Here is a 21,166-nt window from a genome sequence, read left to right as displayed (position 1 = left end):
AATGAAATATTTGATGTTTTTTAAGTACCAAATCTTGACATCCGCATCCGCGGATGTGAGGCTTTAAATATCCGCATCCGCGGATGTCAAGAAATCTGCATCCGCAACATCCCTGGTTTGTTGTCGTAATTATGACGTGTTATGTGGGACATCAAAGGATTGTGCACAGGGAATAATAAAAAATGAAATAAAGAGAGCATCTCAGATAATTTCTATTATTATTCGTTGTCAGCGATGACATTAAAACACCATGCAATTATTGCGTTATATGGTCGAGCTTATACATATAATACAACTTCATTAAACAAATAAATAAATTACAGTAGTTTCTTACAGAAAATAACACTGTAGGTACTATGTAAAAGTAATTGCAAACACAAATGCATTCTTATGCCAAGCCTTCAGTTTTTCAATTTTGTTAACCTAATCGAAATATCTAATATAAAAATTTGTTTCTATAAAATAAATACTGCCTAAAAAGTTAAATCTCTTTAGTGTAAAAAACTTTAACGCAGTCTAAATGTTCCTTATTGAACCGTGCCCTGATTTTTGGTACAATATTCACTAGTTGTATCATCACAGCCTTTCATATAGATACAAGTAGCCGAGATCCTTTGGAGGGTTTTCTGAGAGAGCCACCTGCAACAAAACCATTTGCATTTAAAATTGGATCTTATCAGGACACAAAGTTTAAATTTAAACATACAACATTTCGTTTATCATATTTTCTGTGCCGATTATTCTTGTGTATCCGCTAGAGATCTTATTTGAAGGACATAAGGTTTAAAATAAGGTACGTTTTATTAGAGCGTCGCCGTACCTTATTGTCATTGAATATCACCCATCGTCCTTCGTGCAGTATGTGGCACACGTAGTGGCCGACCATCGTGGACGTGCCCATGTGAGAGATGAATGCCACCAGTTTGTACTCTGAAACAATAAAGACAGAAATTTGTAAAAAAAAACTTTTGATGAGAGTTTTTATTGCTGACTGTAGTTTCACAGATAATCTTCAATAAGGTTGGTATTCCACCTGTCCAATTTCTTGGTCCCATGTGCATTACGTCTCGCTCTCTCACTAAGCAAAATGTGAGACGCAAATAGGTACACATTGGACAGGTGGAATACCACCCTAAGACGATTCACTCGAGTAGTACAGTTCCTGTAGCCACTTTCAGTATTTGTCATCATATCAGCTTTACAGTCATGGTATAATAATATACTCCGCCTGGTACTCTCTTCAGACCACGTGACTGACACAAGCCTACGTCATCAGGCGACAGCGCTATATGATAATATGCGATAGCGCTATATAAAGTGGCAATGTTATTGTGACGTAGGCTTGTGTCACTCTGGGAAGACAAAACCATGTTTTATTAGACTATGCTTTACAGTGTAAAAGGCGGATTTAATGTCATAAGGCTTTTTGTACCAGCCAACCGTAGTGCTAAGCAGAATAAATAACTAAACCAAGCTGAAGTTAACCAACCCTCGGCCATGGCAACCGAAAATCAGGAATTAAAAATCAAAGAAAACGTTTCTACCCAATTTATCCAACAATCATTTTAGCGTCTTTCAAATTATAATTTGTAAATGATACAATATTACAGCTGTAGTTTACAAGAAATAAGAAAGTTTTCGTATAAAACACCTACAAAGGCAAAACTAAATTGTATTAAAAGTGACGTTCGGATGGTAATGATCGTTCACTTTTAAGCAAATTAATCTTGCGGCCCGCGGCTACAGAGCAAAACCGTCTTTGCGGCTTTCATAAAAACGGTTGAGTACGGCTGGTTAAGAATCTCCGATTACGTGATCTTGTATAGTGTAATGCAGCGGTCGGCAACCTGTCACTTGCGGCCCGCGAGCCTCCCTGGCTATTTTGTATGTAATATTGACAAACGACAGTCTAGTCTAGACATAAATATTAACAAAGTGTGGCCCGCGTCAACTTCGTTACCTACTATGTGGCCCTTGGCTGCTAAAAAGTTGCCGACCGCTGGTGTAATGTAATCTTGTATGAAGCAGGGATGTTGCGGATGCCGATTTTTTGACATCCGCGGATGCGGATGCGGATTTTTAAAGGCTCACATCCGCGGATGCGGATGTCAAGATAGGTACATAAAAAACGTCAAATATTACATTTTAGTAATTTTTATTTAAAAAAACCGGACAAGTACGAGTCGGACTCGCGTTCCAAGGGTTCCGTACATTAAGTCCCACTCACGCTTGACTGCTCATTTCTAATAGGTTTTTTTGGTTAATGACTAAATTACCTAGCAGTCTAGCACTTACGCCGATGCTAAGACGTTCCTGTACCGACCTGTTCCACATCCGCATTAAATCCGCATCGATTTTATGCGGATGCGGATGTTGAAAATAATGCGGAAGTTCCGCGGTTGCGGATGCGTATATTCGCAACATCCCTGGTATGAAGTATAGTTGTATGGTGCTCACTCTCGGGTCCGTCCCTGGCCTGCGGCTGGGGCGGGGCCTGCGGCGCGGCCGGCGGCTGCTCCCAGGCGTCCAGCTGGGCGGCGCGGCTGAAGATCCAGTCCACGGCGCGGCCCACGTCGCCCGCCGTCGCAGACAGCGCCTTAGCGGCCTGCTCGCGAGTGAAACCCATGTTCACGATCTGTTCCACGCTCGATTCGTCTAGGTTTGCTGTTGCTGCCGCTATAAACAGATTAAACCGAATCACTACTAGAGATGCAACGGATAGTTGTTTGGCCGGATACCGGATATCCGGCCTGGACACTGGCCGAATATCCGGTATCCGGCCGCCGGATATTCGGCCGGCGGAACTATACCTATATTTTGAGTTTTGCAGGTGCGCGTCGTGCAGGTTTCGACCTGTTTCGTAGTGAACGTTCGCGCGGACACATTTCTAGGATCGTAACGAGTTTTATCATGTCATTACGTAGTAAGTTCGTTTATAGTTACAAGTGCGCGCGCGTATTTTTGTGTAAACAAATAAGTGTATTGTGTGACATGGTTACGTATTCATTTCTATCTACTGTGTCGCGTTAGCATTATGACCGTGACTGTTTTTTAGATTCCATATTTTACCCCAAAATGTGTTAATTTTACTATCCGGTATCCGGCCGGATAGTAGGTCACTATCCGGTATCCGGCCGGATACTAAAATAACGGCCGGATACCGGATAGTAACCGGATATCCGGTGCATCTCTAATCACTACATAGTATAAAACAAAGTCACTCCCCGCTGTCTGTCCCTATGTATGCTTAGATCTTTGAAACTGCGCAACGGATTTTGATGCAGTATTTTTAATAGATTCAAGAGGAAGGTTTATGTACAATTTCTTAAGCCGTGCGAAGCCGCGGCGGGTCGCTAGTTTAAAATAAATAAAAAATGAGGCCTAGACTCTCATTAACATTTCGCACGGTTAAAAATACGCGAGTTAAATCGTAATCGTACATTAGTGTCTAAGGCCCACATGCACCATTCCACTAACCCGGGGTTAACCGGTTAAACCTGGAGTTACCATGGTATCAGTACAAATACCAATGCAGCATTTCATGTTCAAGCCATAAATTTTAACATATTCAGTGCCGAAAACCAGACTATCGGGTATTTTATGATTTCGTTCCCAGGCCGGACGACCCGATAGTCGGGATCGTGGTACTACAGCTTTATATGACGACATTTTTGTGGCCTGGCGCGGATGTCTTGTTTGGCTGGGTGGCAATGAATGTGTTAAATAACAACTGTCATTATCGAAACAAAGATTGAAAGCATTTGCTTGCCGAGTAGCTAAGTATTAATTTTAAATAGACGACCGTGAGAAACCGTGGAATTTAATAAGAAGCCAGCAAATGCCATTCTAAGTGTATGGCCTGAGTGGACGCTCGAACGGAGCGTTCGGCGGGGCGTGCAGCGTGGCGTCGGGCTCAAAAGTGATGTGAGCAGCGTGCACTAAGGCCGCTCCTATACGTTTGCATTTGTTTAACATGCACGCCGCACGCCCCGCCCCGCTGCACGCCCAACTCGAGCGTCCACTCAGGCATTACACTAAAGCTTTGGATTCCTCCGAAAACGGTGCCGTCATATTACGGCCGCTATATAGCGTTGACTGACGTCACTAGAACGTTGTCTATGTAAACAAGATGGCGCGGTTTCCTAGACGGCGTTACGTTACGTTGATTGTCAACGTAACGTAAGATGACGGCCGTCATGACGGTGTCGATAGTTTCGTGAACGTTTTATTAGATAGCGGTGACGCCATTTTGAATAAATAACACGAGATTTGAATAAATGATTCCGTACTACGATTATTTTCCTCTTCTGATGATATTTCATCCTCCAAGTAAATTATAGGTGATCAAGCAAATCTTGTCAGTAGGAAAAGGCGCGAAATTCAAATTTTCTATGGGACGTTATCCCATCGCGCCTACATTTTTCAAATTTGCCGCTTTGACCTTGGTGGATGACGGTGTGTTATGACGCCGTGGTACTTTCCACATGTCGCCACCGTAAAGACGGCCGTCTTTTGCGGCCGCTATATGACGGCCGTCATATGACGGCACCGTTTTCGGAGGAATCCAAAGCTTTACACTAACCGAGTGTGATTGTATGATACATACCTGGTGAAGGTGCGCCCGGGGGCTCGAACTTGTTGGCAAAGTCCCAGTCGGTCATGTGTTCCATGAGCCAGTTGGAAGCCGCCTCCATGCCGGAGTTGTTCGTGTAGTACAGGGCGCGCTTGCACGCCTCTAGAGGGAAGCCCATGTCCAACTGTAACATGAAATAAAGTTTTCACCACACCAGCTCGGAAAGGCTTACTTTGCACTTCAAAAACGGATAGCAAAGTGCAGCACTTTGCTATCAGTAATTCACATGTGAGGCAAAGTAATCAATTGCAAATTTTGAGTTGTTTTCTTATGTTTGCTGGTAGAATTGACTTTTAAATGATGATTTTGGATGATAAATATTTAATTTGAATTTGATTTTGTTTGATATTTTACATTTAATATTTGCTTCGGGTTGGTGGTGAAAAATTTTGTATTTTACAAGGGGGCAAAGTTGTTGTTTAACCGCTCGTGCTAATATTGATAACCGAGCAAGTGAAAGATTCCAAAATTGAACCACGAGCGTAGCGAGTGGTTCGAAAAATGGAATCTTGAGCGTTGCGAGGAAATAACTATTGTCAAAGGACTGTCTCATTTCAAACATAGAAAAATCATATCTTTGTATTCCTGATGATGTGCAACCTATACTTAAAAATAATGTAGTGGTGTAAGTAATGCTACGCTTCTACATTTTTGATCTCAGTACAGGGATGACATAGTCACTGTGTGACAAAACCCCTTTAAAATTAAGATAAAAAAAAATATACATTATCTTTGTCTTACACTAGTACTAGCACCCAAAAGAAAAGGATGAGTTGTTTATTTTTGTTCCTATTTACTGCCAAATTAGTTTGTCCAACTATATAGGTTTTGGCAAGGCTTTTTCTCCTCTTACGATGAGGTGACCATAGGAGACCAGAAACCGGACCGGACTCATCTTGCTTGGTAATATGGTTTAACTAGCTACCCGCCCCGGCTTCGCACGGGTTAAAAAGTTATATATAAACCTTCCTCTTGAATCACTCTATCTATTTAATCAAACCGCATCAAAATCAGCACCGCATCATCAGCAAAACCGCATTAGACAGCGGGAAGCAACTTCGTTTTATACTATGTAGTGATTTTCATGTACAAGCTGTACCTGTGTGTACAGCTGTACGTGTACACCAGGGATGTTGCGGATGCCGATTTTTTGACATCCGCGGATGCGGATTTTTAAAGGCACACATCCGCGGATGCGGATGTCAGGATAGTACCATAAAAACGTCAAATATTACATTTTAGTAATTTTTATTTCAAAAAACCGGCCAAGTGCGAGTCGGACTCGCGTTCCAAGGGTTCCGTACATTAAGTCCCATTCACACTTGACTGCTCATTTTTAATAGGTTTTTTGGTTAATGACTAAATTGCCTAGCAGTCTAGCACTTACGCCGATGCTAAGACGTTCCTGTACCGACCTGTTCCACATCCGCATCCGCATTAAATCCGCATCGATTTTATGCGGATGCGGATGTTGAAAATAATGCGGAAGTTCCGCGGTTGCGGATGCTGCGAATATCCGCAACATCCCTGGTGTACACAAATATACAAATACATATATATAAATATATACGTATTTCATACATACATCGACTGGCGCTGCACTGGTCGTTCATTACTGTAGGTTTATTTAAGGTTCTGAGGGAAGATCAGCGCTGCGGTCTCCGCAGTATCTATGCTGAGTCAACGCCTATTCTTTACACAACCATGGACTAACCTATTAGGACTCGCAATCGCCATTTTGAGTAGCGTACCCCGGAAGAAAACATTTTTTTTGTATTAGACTTAGATGGCGTCGGTCATTCAGCGGGCTGTAGGTTGTGTAGCCCATTCCGCAAGAGGGCGCTGCCACTAGAAGAGTTGTAGACGTTGTAGTTGTTAAGGTGTAGTTCTTAGTTTTTCTTAAACGAATGGATAGATGGCGCAATAATTTTAATATTAGGTAGCTGGTCAACCAAATCTTGTCAGTAAAAAAAGGCGCGAAATTCAAATTTTCTATGGGACTACATTTTTCAAATTTGCCGCCTTTTTCTACTGTCAAGATCTGGTTGACCGAGTATACTACCGCATCATTTGCGTTTCTATGTGTGAACAGCGCATCTGTACACGTGTCATTGTGTGAGTTAGTTGTTATTATTATAATTAGGGCTGACTTTCGTTTTTTGTCACAGATAGCAATCAAATGTATATGTTTTAGATAAAAATGGTCTTCACAGCAAGATGTGTTGTCGTTAATTGTGTAAACACTAGCAGAAATAGTGACTGCAAATTTTATAGATTTCCAAAAGTAGTGTGGAAACAAGAACACGCAATAAATGGATAATTGCCGTAAGGAGAAAAAAAGTAAGTCACCTAACCTAACCTCTAAAATCATACCTTCCTTAAATACGCAAAAATTTGATTTATGTTGTAAACGTATCAAGTTTTAACGGTGAATTATTTTGTTATAGTCCCGATGGCACTCAAAACCGGACGACAGAATTTGCAGTGCTTACTTTATTGTTGGTAGAAAGGCTGATGAAAGTGATGAACAAGCCAGTCCCAGCTATGTTCCAAGAATCGAGACAAATCAAGACGGATTGACGAAAATGCGGCAATATCGAGGTTCCAACGTTATATGGAACGAAGAAACGCGAAAAAATAGAAGCTGTTAGTGCTATTAATACAACTAATACAAGTGACTTTGAATTGCTGGAAAATAGTGTTAGTGTGACTTCAAAATATTGATAGTGAATGTCAAGTGGACCTGTATACAGGTGTACAAAATCCAGGAAAGACGTTTACGTGCAACAGGTACATATTTTATGGTAAAAAAACGTGATGCCGAAGTTCAAACAGAAATATGTAGATATCAGTACCAGTGTACGAAGATTATTAAGCATTTTAAAATAACAAAACTCGAAGTCTGTAATACTGCTAAAAGTATTTCTCTGGATCTAGCCACCATAACTGACAGTAAATATTTTGCTGGATTTTAATTTATTAAAACCAACGAACAGGGGCCGATTGCATAACAAACTACAACTAATAATACAACCGGAACTCCTTATTTAATAAGTTAAATTAGAAAAGGAGTTCCGCTTGTAATATTAGTTGTAGCAAGTTGTAATTTGTTATGCAATCGGCCGCAGCTTGTAGATCTTGCAGGTGTTACTCTTAACAACTTCAACTTTTTATTAAAAACTACACAAATAAATTATATGGTGAGCGAAAAAGATAGACTTCTACTTTTCTTGATGAAAATAAAACTTGGTGTCACATTTTCAGCACTCAGTGTTTTGTTCGGTATTCATAGAACAACAGTGTCAAGAATATTCTGCCCGTATGTTGAAGAAGTAGCAGCTGTTACATCAAATTTGGTTTTTTGGCTAGAATGCTTCCGTCCGGAGTATAGTAACACTAGAGTACAGAGTTGCCTATAGTACCTACAGAGCAAGTATAGAAGTACCATCAAGTTTTGCTAATCGTGTGTATTGCTACTCACACTATAAAAAGGGTTTTACCTCAAAAGTGCTTATTGGTATTACTCCAGGGAGGCTTCATATCGTTCAAGTCAAAAGAATGTGGTGGAAGAAAAAGTGTCTCCCAAATAACGAGTCAGGATTAGTAGACTACTTAAAAAATTGGGATATTGTCTTGGCTGATAAGGGATTTCCGGCAATAAAGAATGTAATTGATGAAAGTGGAAAAGAAATTGTTTTTTTAGACTGGAGGAAACCGGCCTGTTTTGAGAAAAGTCGTCGACATCTCTTCTAAATACCTAAAACTGGTATGGATGTGTTCCTCGTGATCTCTAGAATACGAATTGACCGGTTTTGGTTTATGGAGGGGGGGACGGGTCGAAAAAAGGGGGGGGGGCAAAGATGTCGGCCGACCATCATTGATATTTGTGCTATTATCTATGAAAAGGGAGCTTATTGCCGATGGCGCTTACGACACTGACATCGATAAGCAAAAAACGTAGTAGTTTAAAATTGGGGATTCTGGCACATGTTTAGTTGTTTTGATTCCCAATTTAGCAATTAAGTTTCTTTGAATACTGGAACATTCAATGTTGCTGTCTATCCAATGCGGAGGTCAATTTATGTTATGTGACGCTGATGGACTGATCAGTCATGTTGTGTTAGAAAACTTAAATCGGATTTAAAGGTCCCTTTGTAGTTTTTTATAAATAACTCTTAGACATAGACATAGAAAAGTTTTATTCAACATCACATGAAGTTGCACGCTTAAACGGTGACCTGTAGCAAAAATGATCTGATACATAAGTAATCTTCATAAAATTTTCTACATTAAATATTCTATACGCTTTTTCGCTAGGATCAATATTTAAAAAAATATTTAAGGGAAAAAGTTAATTATAATCAATTGTTAATATTTTTTGTAAACGGTGGCCTGTAGCAAAAAATGTTCTGATACATAAGTAATCTACATAAAATTTTCTACATTAAATATTCTGTACACTTTTTCGCTGGGATCAATATTTAAAAAAATATAAAAGGGAGAAACTTAATTATAATCAAACAATTAATCAATCAATTTTTTGTTAATAACTCGTAAACGGTGGCCTGTAGCAAAAAATGGTTTGAAACATAAGTAATCTACATCCAATTTTCTACATTAAATATTCTATAAAAAAATTCGGTAGGTTCAATATTTAAAAAAATATTTATGGGAGAAAGTCAATTATAATCAATTGTTAATAATTTTGTAAATAACTCGTAAACGGTGGCCTGTAGCAAAACATGTTCTGATACATAAGTAATCTACATAAAATTTTCTACATTAAATATTCTGTACACTTTTTCGCTGGGATCAATATTTAAAAAAATATTTATGGGAGAAAGTTAATTATAATCAATTGTTAATATTTTTTGTAAATAACTCGTAAACGATGGCCTGTAGCAAAAAATGTTCTGATACATAAGTAATCTACATAAAATTTTCTACATTAAATATTCTGTACACTTTTTCGCTGGGATCAATATTTAAAAAAATATTTAAGGGAGAAAGTTAATTATAATCAATTGTTAATATTTTTTGTAAATAACTCGTAAACGGTGGCCTGTAGCAAAAACTGTTCTGATACATAAGTAATCTACATAAAATTTTCTACATTAAATATTCTGTACACTTTTTCGCTGGGATCAGTATTTAAAAAAATATTTAAGTGAGAAAGTTAATTATAATCAATTGTTAATATTTTTTGTTAATAACTCGTAAACGGTGGCCTGTAGCAAAAAATGTTCCGAAACATAAGTAATCTACATCCAATTTTCTACATTAAATATTCTATAAAAAAATTCGGTAGGTTCAATGTTTAAAAAAAATATTTAAGGGAGAAAGTTAATGGGGAAGTTAGTGCACTGAGTTGTCCCTTTTGTCCCAGGCGATGCCGCTTGACACAATTGTTCCTTTGATCATACTTAATTGATGTGAAGCCTTAACCTGGATATTAACTTTTGGCTTACCCCCAAAAAGGGAGAGGAGAAAAGTGGTTCCGGCTGTACACTGCGCTCTGTTTGATATAAAGCCGCAATCCGATGATTGATTGACATAATTGTTCTCCCAGGAGGTTCGTGGGGTATTTGTCTTTGGTACGGTCGTATAGAGAGCGGCTGGGTGACCTCCAGAAAATTCCGACTTTTGGTCTACCGCTTCCGGTCAGAAAAATGTTTGACGGCCCGGCCAAACGGTCGGACCTAGGTGGGGGGGGTGCTCGACCAAATGTCATAGAGGTACCCTGGCAGTTTTTGACGCCGCCATTTTTTTGTCAAAATGGCAGACTTTTATTTTTTATTTTTTCAAGTTTGTCCTAGCGCGCTGAAATTTTGGTCACGGAAACTTGGGGTCCCCTAGATTATTTGTAAAATGTTTTAATTGCGGAAAAACTGGGCACTTTTATTTTGTATGGTAACTTTTAAACGGTGCGTGATAGGTGGGGGGTGCTCGACCAAATGTCATAGAGGGCCTCGAGGGAAATAAAACTGCATTGAAAAAAATTCAAAATGGCCGACTTTTTTTTAATTTTTTCAAGTTGGTCCGAGCGCTCCGAGATTTGGCATGGCAGGAGATAGAGGCCTCTAGATTCCTATAAAATTTTTTTTTTTTTTTATAAAACCCAAGATGACGGAAAAAATGGTAATTTTTATTTTGTATGGCAGCTTTTAAACGGTGCGAGATGGGTGGGGGGTGCTCGACCAAATGTCATAGAGGGCCTCGAGAAAAATGGAACTGCATTTAAAAATTTTCAAAATGGCCTTTTTTTTTTAAGTTAGTCCGAGCGCGCTGAGATTTGGATGCGACAAGCCTGGGGGCCCAAGAATACTATGTGAAAAATTTATTTGGAAAAGTCCAACATGGCGGCGGACACGGGCAAAAGTCAAATTTCCAAGTAGGTTAAGCGAGCCCGTAGGGCGAGCTTCAGGCTGGGAGGCCGAAGGCCGACCCCGCGGAGGGCCGTTAGGCCTGGAGCTTCACCCCGAGTGTCCAAGCGTGGCCTACCCCCAGTAATTTTAGGCGAGGCCGAAGGCCAAGCTGCGGGAATGACGAACCAAGCAAAATCCTATACAAAAACTGTGTTAAGCGAGCCCGAAGGGCGAGCTTCAGGCTGGGAGGCCGAAGGCCGACCCCGGCGGAGGGCCAAAGGCCCGGAGCCTTCACACCGACTCCCAAGCGTACAACCCCCAGTAATTTAAAGCGAGGCCGAAAACCGAGCTGCGTGAATGCAGCGCTTCCAAGCGTTCTACCAAGTCAACTGTCTTGATAAGCGAGCGTTGGCGAAGCGTCGAGGTTCGCGAAGGCCGAAGGCCGAGCTCCGCGTAGGGCCGAAGACCCGAAGCGTTACACGAGAGGGGGAAGTTGGAGCTTAAACACGACCCAATAGTAAAAGTGGCTTAGACAAGCGAAACGGCGGGCCGAAGGCCGTAGGCCTCCTGCCATGCCAAATCTCGGTGCGCTCGGAGCAACTTGAAATTTAAAAAAAAAAAAGTCGGCCAGTTTGATTTTTTTTCAATGCAGTTTTATTTCCCTCGAGGCCCTCTATGTTATTTGGTCGAGCACCCCCCACCTATCATCCATCGTTTAAAAGTTACCATACAAAATAAAAGTGCCCAGTTTTTCCGCAAATAAACATTTTACAAAAAAAAAATTTTTCATAGGAATCTAGGGGACCCCGACTTTTCGTGACCAAAATTTCGGCGCGCTAGGACAAACTTGAAAAAATAAAAAAATAAAGTCGGCCATTTTGAAAAAAAAAATGGCGGCGTCAAAATCTGCCAGGGTAAAATATGACATTTGGTCGAGCACCTCCCACCTAAATCCGACCGTTTGGCCGGGCCGTCAAACATTTTTCTGACCGGAAGCGGTAGACCAAAAGTCGGAATTTTATGGAGGTGACCCAGCCGCCCTCTATACGACCGTACCAAAGACAAATACCCCACGAACCTGCTTCTGGGAGAACAATTATGTCAATCAATCATCGGATTGCGGTTTTATATCAAACAGAGCGCAGTGTACAGCCGGAACCACTTTTCTCCTCTCCCTTTTTGGGGGGAAGCCAAAAGTTAATATCCAGGTTAAGACTTCAGATCAATTAAGTATGATCCAAGGAACAATTGTGTCAAGCGGCATCGCCTGGGACAAAAGGGACAACTCAGTGCACTAACTTCCCCATTAACTTTCTCCCTTAAATATTTTTTTAAATATTGAACCTACCGAATTTTTTATACAATATTTAATGTAGAAAATTGGATGTAGATTACTTATGTTTCAAAACATTTTTTACTACAGGCCACCGTTTACGAGTTATTAACAAAAAATATTAACAATTGATTATAATTAACTTTCTCCCTTTTATATTTTTTTAAATATTGATCCCAGCGAAAAAGTGTACAGAATATTTAATGTAGAAAATTTTATGTAGATTACTTATGTATCAGAACATTTTTCGCTACAGGCCACCGTTTACGAGTTATTTACAAAAAATATTAACAATTGATTATAATTAACTTTCTCCCTTAAATATTTTTTTAAATATTGATCCTAGCGAAAAAGCGTATAGAATATTTAATGTAGAAAATTTTATGAAGATTACTTATGTATCAGAACATTTTTGCTACAGGCCACCGTTTAAGAGTTAATTATAAAAAACTACAAAGGGACCTTTAAATCCAATTTAAGTTTTCTAACACAACATGACTTCATCAGTTCATCAGCGTCACATAACATAAATTTACCTCCGCATTGGATAGACAGCAACATTGAATGTTCCAGTATTCAAAGAAACTTAATTGCTAAATTGGGAATCAAAACAACTAAACATGTGCCAGAATCCCCAATTTTAAACTACTACGTTTTTTGCTTATCGATGTCAGTGTCGTAAGCGCCATCGGCAATAAAGTCCCTTTTCATAGATAATAGCACATTTGTTCACATCTTGAGTCCTATGCGACCGATCGGTTCGTGTGAGGTGTCGTTTGAAAGAGTATTAAATGTGCTATTATTGTTTCATAATAACTGTAGTCAATTACAAAATATTTTAAAATATTTGAGTTTTTACCGTGCATGGATGGCATAAGTAATGAAATGATTAACTATGCGTCTAACTCAATAAATTACAACTATACCGCAATTATTTTATTACAAAATATACGAGACATTTCATTAGCTTACCAAAAACATAATAGACCCCGAGCCAGGCGCAAATTTCGTCAGTCATCGCCTCCCGGGTGAAAACTCGTATACTGGTTAACGGCCATATATGATGAGCCCTCGTGGACGTCAGCTGCCGCTACGTTATGACTTGGTTATATAATATCATACACCATTAAAACTTATAGACCGCGAGCCACGAACAGGTTTCCATGACCAATTAACGGCTACGTATGATGAATCCTCGTGGACGTCAGCTGCCGCTCCGTTGGTGGGTTGAGGAATGGCAGCCACCGAAACATGTAAAAAAAATTGCGGTAAAGTTATAATTTATTGAGTTAGACGCATGTTTTGTCAGTACTTATGCCATCCATGCACGGTAAAAAATCATATATTTTACAATATTTTGTAAACGACTACAGTTATGACTACGGTTATTATGAAACAATAATACCACGTTTAATACTCTTTCAAACGACATCTCACACGAACCGATCGGTCCCATAGGAGAGCGTTCAAGTATTACGTAACGCAATTTTTGGACATTTTTGACCCCCCCTCCCCCCCATGTAACGCGCCGTAACGTTTTTCTGTAACCCCCCTAAAGGCCACAATTATGTTGCGTAAAGTACCGTAAAGTGGCGAAAAGTTCTGAGGGTTAAAAAACAATGTTACGTAACGCGTAGTTTAAACCCCCCCTCCCGCCTTTGTAACGCATCGTAACGTTTTACAAGAACCCCCCCACCCCCAAATTCGTTACGTAATACTTGAACGCTCCCTAGGACTCAAGATGTGAACATATCAATGCTGGTCGGCCGCCCACTATCCCCCCTTTTTTTCGACACGTCCCCCCCTCCATAAACTAAAACCGGTCAATTCGTATTCTACAGACCACGAGGAACACATCCATACCAGTTTTAGGTATTTAGAAGAGATGTCGACGAAAATCGTGAAGGAGACGACTTTTGTTTAATTTACCTATAGACTATTATTATGCCACCTTTTCTCCAGAATAAAGGTGAATTTACAAGGGAAGTGACCGATGCAACTTATAAAATAGCTCGAGTCAGAATTCATGTCGAAAGAATAATGCAGCACTTAATAATTTATCAGATACTACATAAAATTCCTGTAAATGTATTTTATCATAAACTGAAATAAATGTCATATACTCAGAAAAAAACAGAGACCACCGACCGAGATCGAGAGGTAACAGGCACCTGCCGCGATAGCAGAGGACGCTGGTTCGATTCCAGCCTGGGGCACTAGAGGCTAGGGTCACTTTTTCTGAGTATATGACATTTATTTCAGTTTATAATTTATATAGTAGTGTGACTACTCAAAATAATAACAAATTAAAATATTTTCTAAAAATAATTTAATTTGTTCTAGTATGTTATTTTATCATATTGATGATATATTACATGTTTAACCCTTTAACCGCCAGAGTCTGATATATAAGACATTACATATCCAGCTCATCTCGCCACAGTCTGATGAATAAGATAAAGATTGTAGAATACAAGAGCCGTAGATAATGAGCGAAGTAAAATTATTCACTTATTAAAATTGCTGCTTTAATAAAGTCTTTGTCTCTGTCTACTCTTACTATACAACTACCTTTTGGTGAATATATAAAGAGATCATACATAGTCATACCAGTGACATACATTTGCACTTGGATTTGGGTATAAGTTAATATGGTTTCCTTCTTTTTAATTCTGGTTGATCATTCACAAACTGCGAATATTGCACATTATGACATTACATTTTTGTTTATCAAAATCTGCAATAGGTGGTTTTTACAACATACAGGACATTTAACTTCTACTAACACTGACACATTCATCGCATATAACAACACCATCTACACTAGTGCACAACCAAGGCTGATCTTTGCTAACAATCACTCCGACACAAGAAATTCTTAGTCTCCTCGCCGAGTACCACTCTTCAGACATTGATTGTTCTATTGTGTCACTACAGAATTTAAAAATGTCTTTATCTGCCAACGCAACATTTGCTTCATAAAAGTTTTTCTAATGTTTTTTCTATGACTAAAAAAAATTTTTCTATGACTTTTTAGTCTAGCTTCACTTTTGTACACATCAAACTCTTTTCTAAAAATACTAAAGTTTTCAAGACATGTAACACATTCTTCTTTTTTTTTATCAGTCTGTTCTACTAAATTTTCCGACAACCTTGCTAACGGAAATTTCAATATCTTCTGTACAATTTATTTCAGCAACTTCCAGTACACGTTTCAAGGCACAATCTTCCTTTAAATCTGTGACATCGAACTGAAAAGGTTCACACTTGTGTTTCTTTGATGTAGGATACATTTCGTGGAAGTATCTCCCTTTGGAATACTTTTCGTTCGTAAATTGTCGAACACTTGGCTTGCCCCATTTTTGTTCCTGGCTGGTTTAGGTGGAACTCTCTTCATGATTGATGTAGTAAATTAGTGCTGCAATGCTGCTTGAATTTGCCACTTTTGTTATAAACAATCGCATGTTACTCTAGTAACATGACGATTGATATTACGAATTAAGGCTGTCTTATACGCTGTCGCCGTCACAGAGGCTTGACGAACCACTCGGGCTTTGATTATGTAGCTCCTGTCGCCTTGCCAGATGTCTTGCACCTCCAGTACGTGCCGGTAACGACCAAATTTCATGGGTTATGGCACGAAAAACCCTGTTCCCGTCAGAAGCACGTTCATTTTAACTGAAAACCACAATGCTAATGTAATTGTCAATACAGCCGTCGTCCAAATATGTCGAATAATTATACTGTAATATCATTAGATTTCATTGAAATTATTACGATGTTTACTTACTTCACGTTTGAAAGTTTTCTGACAGAATATCTCAAAGTTGCGCTCGCTAGGACAGAGAGTCATACTATCTTTGTCTTACACTAGTACTATCACCCAAAAGAAAAGGATGAGTATAGTTTTTTTTGTTCCTATTTACTGATCTATACCTATATTCGATTTTTCAAAGATATCTTTGATACGTCAAATACGTAAAGGCGTATCCAGATTAGTCAATTTTTCACCAATCTGGAAGGGAAGGGAATCGAATCAGGAGGTGCGGACGCAAACGGCAATTTGGCTCACTGATTCGATTGCCCGATCAAATCAGGAGGTGCGGACACAAAAATGCCAATTTTCGAAGCTAGTATCTATGGAATGCTAGGATCTGTACGTACTTTTTACAATCTGATCAAATTCTCGTGTCGAATCAGGCCGTGCGGACGCAAATACCAATTTGATTCCCCGATCACATCAGCAGGTGCGGACACAAAAATGACAAATTTCATAGTAGAATGCAAATTGGTGATTTAATTTCTGTACGTGTGGACGCTAGGCAAGATAAGATTGGCCAAATATTTTCCTGAACAAATCGACTGATTTGATCAGTCCCGTCTGGATACCCACTAATTGGCCAATCTCATTTAGCATCCACACGTAGGTACACAAATTAAATCACCAATTTGCATTCCATAGATAATTACTGTGAAAATTGGCATTTTTGTGTCCGCACCTGCTTATTTGATCGGGGAATCAAATTGGTATTTGCGTCCGCTCGGCCTGATTCGATCGGAGAATTTTATCAGACTGGCGAAAAATTGACTAGTCTGGATACGCCTTTATGCATTACTTACCTTTTTAGGGTTCCGTACCCAAAGGGTAAAAACGGGACCCTATTACTAAGACTCCGCTGTCCGTCCGTCCGTCTGTCACCAGGCTGTATCTCACGAACCGTGATAGCTAGACAGTTGAAATTTTCACAGATGATGTATTTCTGTTGCCGCTATAACAACAAATACTAAAAACAGAATAAAATAAAGATTTAAGTGGGGCTCCCATACAACAAACGTGATTTTTGACCGAAGTTAAGCAACGTCGGGCGGGGTCAGTACTTGGATGGGTGACCGTTTTTTGCTTGTTTTGCTCTATTTTTAGGGTTCCGTAGCCAAATGGCAAAAAACGGAACCCTTATAGATTCGTCATGTCTGTCTGTCTGTCCGTCTGTTTGTCCGTCCGTATGTCACAGCCACTTTTCTCCGAAACTATAAGAACTATACTGTTGAAACTTGGTAAGTAGATGTATTCTGTGAACCGCATTAAGATTTTCACACAAAAATAGAAAAATAACAATTAATTTTTGGGGTTCCCCATACTTCGAACTGAAACTCAAAAATTTTTTTTTCATCAAACCCATACGTATGGGGTATCTATGGATAGGTCTTCAAAAATGATATTGAGGTTCCTAATATCATTTTTTTCTAAACTGAATAGTTTGCGCGAGAGACACTTCCAAAGTGGTAAAATGTGTGTCCCCCCCCCCCTAACTTCTAAAATAAGAGAATGATAAAACTAAAAAAAATATATGATGTACATTACCATGTAAACTTCCACCGAAAATTGGTTTGAACGAGATCTAGCAAGTAGTTTTTTTTTTAATACGTCATAAATCGCCTAAATACGGAACCCTTCATGGGCGAGTCCGACTCGCACTTGGCCGCGTTGATGGTGCGGAACCCTCCGTGCGCGAGTCCAACTCGCACTTGTTACATATGTTGAGTATAATATTTGAGGTTGTCATGGTACCCAGTGTAAATAAATATGTCAATAAAAAAATAGAACTTTATCAAATATATTACAAATAGGTAAAAATACTTTTCTCCAATATGCTCGGAAATGTTCACCTTATTGTAGCAAAAATAGTACGGGAAGATCTTCGTTATTGTCAAACTCTAATTTAAAAAAATCAAACTATCGCTGTCCTTTTCTAGCGGACGGGAAGTAAAAAAACACTACAGTAATAACTTATTACTGTAGTGTTTTTTACTTTTTAAAAATAAAAAACGTAAACAGCCAATTATTATAGCCGCGAGCCGCGTCTACACGACCCGATCAGCTATCATTTCAAGCTATAGGATAGAGTGAGATAGTAAGCCTTTCATGTCTCGTTCTTACAAGACCGTTGTGCTCGTGTCTGATCGTGCGAATACTGCTTAATAAAATCAAAGATTATTTTTATATATTTTTTAAGGATCTAAATCCGTGTTAATATTAAAGCTTTTATAGTTTGTCAAAGGACTATCTCATTTCAAACATAGACAGAGAGAATCATACTATCTTTGTCTTACTCTAGTACTAGCACCCAAAAGAATAGGATGGGTATAGTTTTCCTGGTTCTTACTAACTGACAAATTGGTTTGACCAACTATATTGCACAATTATATTGAATGAACGAATATTGAATGGTACTGAATGGCCGAATAAGTTTGTGCCTTTAACTTTTAAAAATTAATTAGAGGGGAATTGTTTTTGACATTCTTGATGTGAAGGTTCGATTTGAGTGATGCTTGATGCTTAAATAATTATTATTTGAGCTTATTTCCTCGCATGTTTGGAGAAAAGCACTATATATGCCTCGGCAGGAATAGCAATTCGTGGATTCGTCTTCTTTGTCGGACTCCGCTTCGCGTCGTCCGACAAAATCGAAACTCATCCACGAATTGCTCTTTCCCGGCCTCTGCAATAATGTACTATAAATGTAATGTATCGTGTTACCGCGCGTCGGTAACATTAATATTATGTGACAGAAAAATGTATTACGAGTTATTAAAATTAGTAAGACATCGCTAATGCTATTATATTTATATTTTATATGAATGAATATATTTATATTTTTTTAATATCAAACATCCAAAAAAAATGCGTCAAATGAAACGAATTCAGTACGGGGTATGGTCGAAGCGCCATCTCACGAAATATATTATCAACATTGAGGCAAGACGAGAGCATGACGATAGTTGTCATTCCAACCCGTCACATGGCATTGATACAGAATCACACTTATTGCAACATTTGACACTACTAGAGACATCTGCTATACTTTTGGGAACTAAATATAAAGTCACGCTACTCAAAATGGCGATTGCGAGTCCTAATAGGTTAGTCCATGACCTTATTGTAGCAAAAATAGTACGGGAAGATCTTCGTTATTGTCAAACTCTAATTTAAAAAAATCAAACTATCGCTGTCCTTTTCTAGCGGACGGGAAGTAAAAAAACACTACAGTAATAACTTATTACTGTAGTGTTTTTTACTTTTTAAAAATAAAAAACGTAAACAGCCAATTATTATAGCCGCGAGCCGCGTCTACACGACCCGATCAGCTATCATTTCAAGCTATAGGATAGAGTGAGATAGTAAGCCTTTCATGTCTCGTTCTTACAAGACCGTTGTGCTCGTGTCTGATCGTGCGAATACTGCTTAATAAAATCAAAGATTATTTTTATATATTTTTTAAGGATCTAAATCCGTGTTAATATTAAAGCTTTTATAGTTTGTCAAAGGACTATCTCATTTCAAACATAGACAGAGAGAATCATACTATCTTTGTCTTACTCTAGTACTAGCACCCAAAAGAATAGGATGGGTATAGTTTTCCTGGTTCTTACTAACTGACAAATTGGTTTGACCAACTATATTGCACAATTATATTGAATGAACGAATATTGAATGGTACTGAATGGCCGAATAAGTTTGTGCCTTTAACTTTTAAAAATTAATTAGAGGGGAATTGTTTTTGACATTCTTGATGTGAAGGTTCGATTTGAGTGATGCTTGATGCTTAAATAATTATTATTTGAGCTTATTTCCTCGCATGTTTGGAGAAAAGCACTATATATGCCTCGGCAGGAATAGCAATTCGTGGATTCGTCTTCTTTGTCGGACTCCGCTTCGCGTCGTCCGACAAAATCGAAACTCATCCACGAATTGCTCTTTCCCGGCCTCTGCAATAATGTACTATAAATGTAATGTATCGTGTTACCGCGCGTCGGTAACATTAATATTATGTGACAGAAAAATGTATTACGAGTTATTAAAATTAGTAAGACATCGCTAATGCTATTATATTTATATTTTATATGAATGAATATATTTATATTTTTTTAATATCAAACATCCAAAAAAAATGCGTCAAATGAAACGAATTCAGTACGGGGTATGGTCGAAGCGCCATCTCACGAAATATATTATCAACATTGAGGCAAGACGAGAGCATGACGATAGTTGTCATTCCAACCCGTCACATGGCATTGATACAGAATCACACTTATTGCAACATTTGACACTACTAGAGACATCTGCTATACTTTTGGGAACTAAATATAAAGTCACGCTACTCAAAATGGCGATTGCGAGTCCTAATAGGTTAGTCCATGACACAACACATGACCCTCTACTTAGGTAAAATAAATATGTAAATTGCTATTACTGCTATTAGTGTCAAATTGTATGTTGCTTTCTTCTTTTTGTCTCTTGTCAACTTTCTTTTTGCCTCTTGTTATTTATTTATTGTGTCACAAAACATGTAAGTTGTGGTTGAATAAAGATTTTATCTATCTATCTATCTATTTACACCTTGGAGGATACAACTAAATGGAGTAGCCATTAACAGGTTTTCCCCTCTGTCGAAAATAGGCGGCCAACGGTCATACACAATGTATGGACTGACGTTTATCTGACATGGCTATTTTTACGTTACGCATACATTTGACGTTCCCCTCCCCCGCAAAAATCGGCAGACTGTTTTGTACAGAAAATTACAGACATGGCGTCTCCGTTTGATTATATCCTCCAAGATCTACACGGTACTGACCAGCTGCGCCAGCAGGCTCTCGTCGTAGGCGGGCGGCGGCGCGTCGGGTGCGGCGTCGGGCAGCGCCGCCTCGCCGGGCTGCAGTCCGCGCCCGCGCAGGCAGGATAGCTCCACCTAAGCAAAATATACCCGGTAAAACATTTCACGCTTACCCGCTCCAAGTAAACTAGTGGCTCTGTGAGCTGTAGACCACGCGAGC

General features: G+C 39.0%; 1 protein-coding gene across 1 annotated transcript in view; it reads right to left on the bottom strand.

The window, feature by feature from the left end:
- Nucleotides 1-196: 196 nt before the first annotated feature.
- Nucleotides 197-21,166, bottom strand: part of LOC134653115 (ubiquitin carboxyl-terminal hydrolase 5) — a 38,730-nt gene continuing 17,760 nt past the window's right edge. Inside the window, exons 13-17 of the mRNA XM_063508421.1 lie at nt 20,968-21,081; nt 4,607-4,757; nt 2,458-2,676; nt 821-930; nt 197-639 (exon numbers count right to left, since the gene is read on the bottom strand). Of these exons, the coding sequence (XP_063364491.1) occupies nt 577-639; nt 821-930; nt 2,458-2,676; nt 4,607-4,757; nt 20,968-21,081 (657 nt within the window). The 3' untranslated portion in view covers nt 197-576. The remainder of the gene's footprint in view (nt 640-820; nt 931-2,457; nt 2,677-4,606; nt 4,758-20,967; nt 21,082-21,166) is intronic.

This window comes from Cydia amplana, chromosome 12 (assembly GCF_948474715.1).
Source record: "Cydia amplana chromosome 12, ilCydAmpl1.1, whole genome shotgun sequence".
Classification (NCBI taxonomy): Eukaryota; Metazoa; Arthropoda; class Insecta; order Lepidoptera; family Tortricidae; genus Cydia; species Cydia amplana.
This window is presented reverse-complemented; position numbering and strand designations above follow the sequence as displayed.